Raw genomic sequence first — 5,000 nt, forward strand, 5'->3', positions numbered from 1 at the left:
AGCGCTACCAAGACACAGTTCTTGGTTGCAGGCAGGGATGTTTCGCCTGGGGACTGCGCTCCAATCGAGCTAGCTGGCACGGTTATCGAGTGTGTTTCGGAGTTCCGGTATCTTGGATCTCTCATTCATCGCGGTGGCCGGTCGACACAGGACATCACTGCTCAGATTGTGCATGCCTCTCGTGCTTGCGGCGCCTTGCAAGGAGCCATCTTCAGCAATTCTGACCTCGATTTGCATATCCAGAGGTGTGTGTTTAATGCATGTGTGCTGTCGCTCCTCCTCTATGGGTCAGAGTGTTGGACACCATTGCAGCACGATCTCCAACGTTTGTCAGTCTTCCATATGCGGTGAATCCGTTCCATCTTGGGTGTGTCCCGCAGAGATTGCTGGCATAATCACACGACCAACGCCCAACTGTTGGAGATGTGGGGTGACACTGATACCATCTGCGTGAAGGTTGCACAGCGTCGCCTAGAGTAGCTGGGCCATGTTGCCCGGATGGACAGTAGCCGGATGCCGAGACAGTTCCTGTTTGGCTCACTTCCCACACGTCGCCCAGCACATGGCCCTCGCAAGCGCTGGAAGGATTGCGTTGTTTCCGACCTAAGAGTTTGTGGCCTCACCAAGGAATGGTACCCTATTGCCTGGTCCTGCGCTGACTGGCGGGCTATGTACGCCAAGCCTGTGGAGAATGTGCCTCAGCCTGGCCCAGTGGTATGTGCGGATTGCAATCGGTCATTCTCGCGCTCTGGAGATCGTGCTCGCCACAAATGTGTGGTTGAGCGGGCCAAGCCGATTACTGAGCAGCGAGGGGCTTGCCACTGTGGAGATTGTGGGCATTGGTTTTGAAAAAAGGGTGGTCTAGCTGTTCACCGCTGTTCCGCACCTCAGCCTCAGCCTCCTGAGCCCCGGCAAGTCTATGTGCAGGATGCCTGCTGTGCTGCGCACTGTGCTGTGTGTTCCCGCTGCTTTCGGACTGCGCAAGGCCGCGGTCGTCACCGGTGCTCGAGGACTGCGCAAGGCCGCGGTCGTTACCGGTGCTCGAGGACTGCGCAAGGCCGCGGTCGTCACCGGTGCTCAAGGACTGGCCCGCGCCCGACTGACCAGCAGCGTAATTCGTTCAGTCATGTGTGCATGTGTTCTCGCCGGTTCCGTTTGCTCCACCATCTTCGGCGCCATCAGACTGCGTGCTCCATCTTCCTCTCCGATGCCCCTCCGGGGCCCACGTGACCCTTGTGGCAGTGGGTCTACAGGACAGGACAGGTGTGTGTGTGTGTGTGTGTGTGTGTGTGCGTGTGCGTGCGTGTGCGTGTGTGTGTGTGTGTGTGTGTGTGCTCATGTGTGTTTGTAAAAAAGTACACATCACTTTACCCTGGCCAGTTGTTCGTTTGATGTCGTGTCCAGTATACTATTATGAAAGAGAGTCCAGTAAACTATTATGAAAGAGAGTCCAGCGGTAGTAAACTATGATGAAAGAGAATCCTGTGGCGGCTGCTTAGTATGGCAACGTGGTGTGGCGACCTTCAACTTTACTGAACAAATAAAACCATCTTTCGTAACATGTTTTGCATCCAATATGGCAATATGGCAATATGGCAATATGGCAATATGGTGCTCAAACCCACAGCACTGGGATTAAGAATATTTTATCTGTCGACTGAGCTAGCCAGCCAGGAGTAGGCTGAGCTAGCCAGCCAGGAGTAGACTGAGCTAGCCAGCCAGCTAGGAGTAGACTGAGCTCGCCAGCCAGGAGTAGACTGAGCTAGCCAGCTAGGAGTAGACTGAGCTAGCCAGCCAGCCAGGAGTAGACTGAGCTAGCCAGCTAGGAGTAGACTGAGCTAGCCAGCCAGGAGTAGACTGAGCTAGCCAGCTAGCTAGGAGTAGACTGAGCTAGCTAGCCAGGAGTAGACTGAGCTAGCCAGCCAGCCAGGAGTAGGTTGGCACACAAACTCCACAAGGTCATGGACAACACACGCACATGCAATGATATTGCCGATGTATATTTTCAATATGTGGTTTGTTCTGGAGTCATCCTAATAAACGAGAGAGCTTGGAAGCTCAGGGCCCTACGCTATACTTTTTTGCCTAGCGAGAATAAACTTTCGAGAATAAACTTTCTCTTTGCATTAGAGGGTAATAGTAATACGGCACCGTCTACCAACTTGATGACCTAGGCAAAAAAAGCATAGGGATGTTATAAATGTTTCATTTCTCCTTTTTTTTTTAAAGAAATAACCTAGGATTCGAACCTGCACTGTCGCCCTGCATTCATCCCCCTGATACACTTCGCATACATACTCATTCTTCACGTTATGAGCATTTGAAAGCCCTATTTGAATATTCCAGGCAGGCACAGTGGGTTGGTCAAAGACCATGATTGAGATACGAGAGGTACCTGGTTCAAGTCCTGCCTGGGAGCGGTTTTTCCAGCGGGAACTTGTGGCCAGGCACAAGGGGTACATGGATGCAGCTAATGAGGTCGTTCTCGGCACTTGTGCCAGTGGTTGTGAGACTTATCCACTCACCCCCACCGTTAGGCGCTGCATCTGCCGCTAGGGTTTACCGGGTGTTAGCGGCCGCCATGAGTTCCCTTCGGGAACGGACACGATAATTTACTTAATTTACTTACTTTGAATATTGGCATGCCGATGCTGTCTTTGATGGTACGGTACGGGACAGGTGCGGGATAGCGATTGGCATGCCGATGCTGTCTTTGATGGTACGGAATGGGACAGGTGCGGGATAGCGATTGGCATGCCAATGCTGTCTTTGATGGTACGGAATGGGACAGGTGCGGGATAGCGATTGGCATGCCGATGCTGTCTTTGATGGTACGGAATGGGACAGGTGCGGGATAGCGATTGGCATGCCGATGCTGTCCTTGATGGTACGGTACGGGACAGGTGCGGGATAGCGATTGGCATGCCGATGCTGTCTTTGATGGTACGGAATGGGACAGGTGCGGGATAGCGATTGGCATGCCGATACTGTCTTTGATGGTACGGTACGGGACAGGTACGGGATAGCGATTGGCATGCCAATGCTGTCTTTGATGGTACGGTACGGGACAGGCGCGGGATAGCGATTGGCATGCCGATGCTGTCCTTGATGGTACGGTACGGGACAGGTGCGGGATAGCGATTGCCATGCCGATGCTGTCTTTGATGGTATGGAATGGGACAGGTGCGGGATAGCGATTGGCATGCCGATGCTGTCTTTGATGGTACGGAATGGGACAGGTACGGGATAGCGATTGGCATGCCGATGCTGTCTTTGATGGTACGGGACAGGTACGGGATAGCGATTGGCACGGGACAGGTGCGGGATAGCGATTGGCATGCCGATGCTGTCTTTGATGGTACGGAATGGGACAGGTGCGGGATAGCGATTGGCATGCCAATGCTGTCTTTGAGTGTACGGAATGGGACAGGTGCGGGATAGCGATTGGCATGCCAATGCTGTCTTTGAGTGTACGGAATGGGACAGGTACGGGATAGCGATTGGCATGCCGATGCTGTCTTTGATGGTACGGTACGGGACAGGTACGGGATAGCGATTGGCATGCCAATGCTGTCTTTGATGGTACGGAATGGGACAGGTGCGTTATAGCGATTGGCATGCCGATGCTGTCTTTGATGGTACGGAATGGCACAGGTGCGGGATAGCGATTGGCATGCCGATGCTGTCCTTGATGGTCCGGTATGGGACAGGTGCGGGATAGCGATTGGCATGCCGATGCTGTCTTTGATGGTACGGAATGGGACAGGTACGGGATAGCGATTGGCGTGCCGATGCTGTCTTTGATGGTGCGGTACGGGACAGGTGCGGGATAGCGATTGGCATGCCGATGCTGTCTTTGATGGTACGGTATGGGACAGGTACGGGATAGCGATTGGCATGCCGATGCTGTCCTTGACGGTACGGTACGGGACAGGTACGGGACAGCGCCAGGCATGCCGATGCTGTCCTTGATGGTACGGTACGGAAAAGGTGCGGGATAGCGCCAGGCATGCCGATGGCACAAACAAACACGAAATTAAAGCTGTGTGGACCCTGGCTAGCACCAGACGTTACTGAAGTAATGTCTTTTGCATAGCTACGGGAATAATAATAATAATAATCCAGTGTTTCTGCTGTTGGATTTTGATAGGGTGCAGCAGCATAGCTCTCATTCTATGGGCATATGTTACACTGGACATGTACTGCATATGTTACACTGGACATGTACTGCATTGCTATTATGTGTTCTGGTCTACACTGCATAATGTATGATCTGATCGGATCAGTGATATTTGTGTCCTGCTGCTGCTTCTGCTGATCCTGCTGCTGATCCACTGCTGCAACCGATGCTGCTGCTTTTGTTGCTGCTGGTGCCAACGCTTCCGCCACTACTGTTGCTGCTGATGCTACTTCTGTTGGTGGTGGTGTTGCTGCTGCTGTTGTGTTTTTAGCTCGTTGTTAGATGACTTAGTCAAATGTGAAAATGAGCCGGTAGCACTTTGTGCTTGCTTTGTCAAAAGAGTAAGTAGTGCCGCTTGGCTCTGTTTGGTCTGGTTGATTCCAATGAATCACTGTTTGGTCTGGTTGCTTCCAATGAATCACTGTTTGGTCTGGTTGCTTCCAATGAATCAGAAGGAAGACGTGGTAATTCCTCCTGTTCATTAAAATTGTCACTCTCGTATAATTGCTCATAGAACTGCGACAATTGTATTGAACTGGAGGAAGTGCTACTGCTGTTGCTGTAAAGTTGTTACATTTTGCAGCGTAATATTTTGCGACCTCAGATGCCAGGCATGTTAACGGCATTCAAGTGTAGCAGCTGACATAATCGTGGTCGGCAATAATTCATGTGGCGTCAACATATTCAGTAAAATTCTTTTTCATGGCTTCCAAATAATGGAGAATCCTCCCTGATCATGAAATGGGAAAAATTTCCACAAGTTTCTCAACATTCTCCCACATTCCAGTATCAATAATCTCCCGCAGGGTTGCTACTGATT

At 51.6% G+C, this 5,000-nt stretch overlaps 1 protein-coding gene across 2 annotated transcripts in view; it reads left to right on the top strand.

Moving 5' to 3' along the window:
- LOC135829441 (pleckstrin homology domain-containing family G member 2-like) overlaps window positions 1-5,000 on the top strand; it is a 66,002-nt gene that overhangs the window by 11,827 nt on the left and 49,175 nt on the right. For both annotated transcript variants that reach the window (XM_065341847.1, XM_065341848.1), the window contains exon 5: window positions 4,452-4,521. In XM_065341847.1, coding sequence (XP_065197919.1) covers window positions 4,452-4,521 — 70 coding nt within the window. The remainder of the gene's footprint in view (window positions 1-4,451; window positions 4,522-5,000) is intronic.

Source organism: Sycon ciliatum, chromosome 13 (assembly GCF_964019385.1).
Source record: "Sycon ciliatum chromosome 13, ocSycCili1.1, whole genome shotgun sequence".
Lineage (NCBI taxonomy): Eukaryota > Metazoa > Porifera > Calcarea > Leucosolenida > Sycettidae > Sycon > Sycon ciliatum.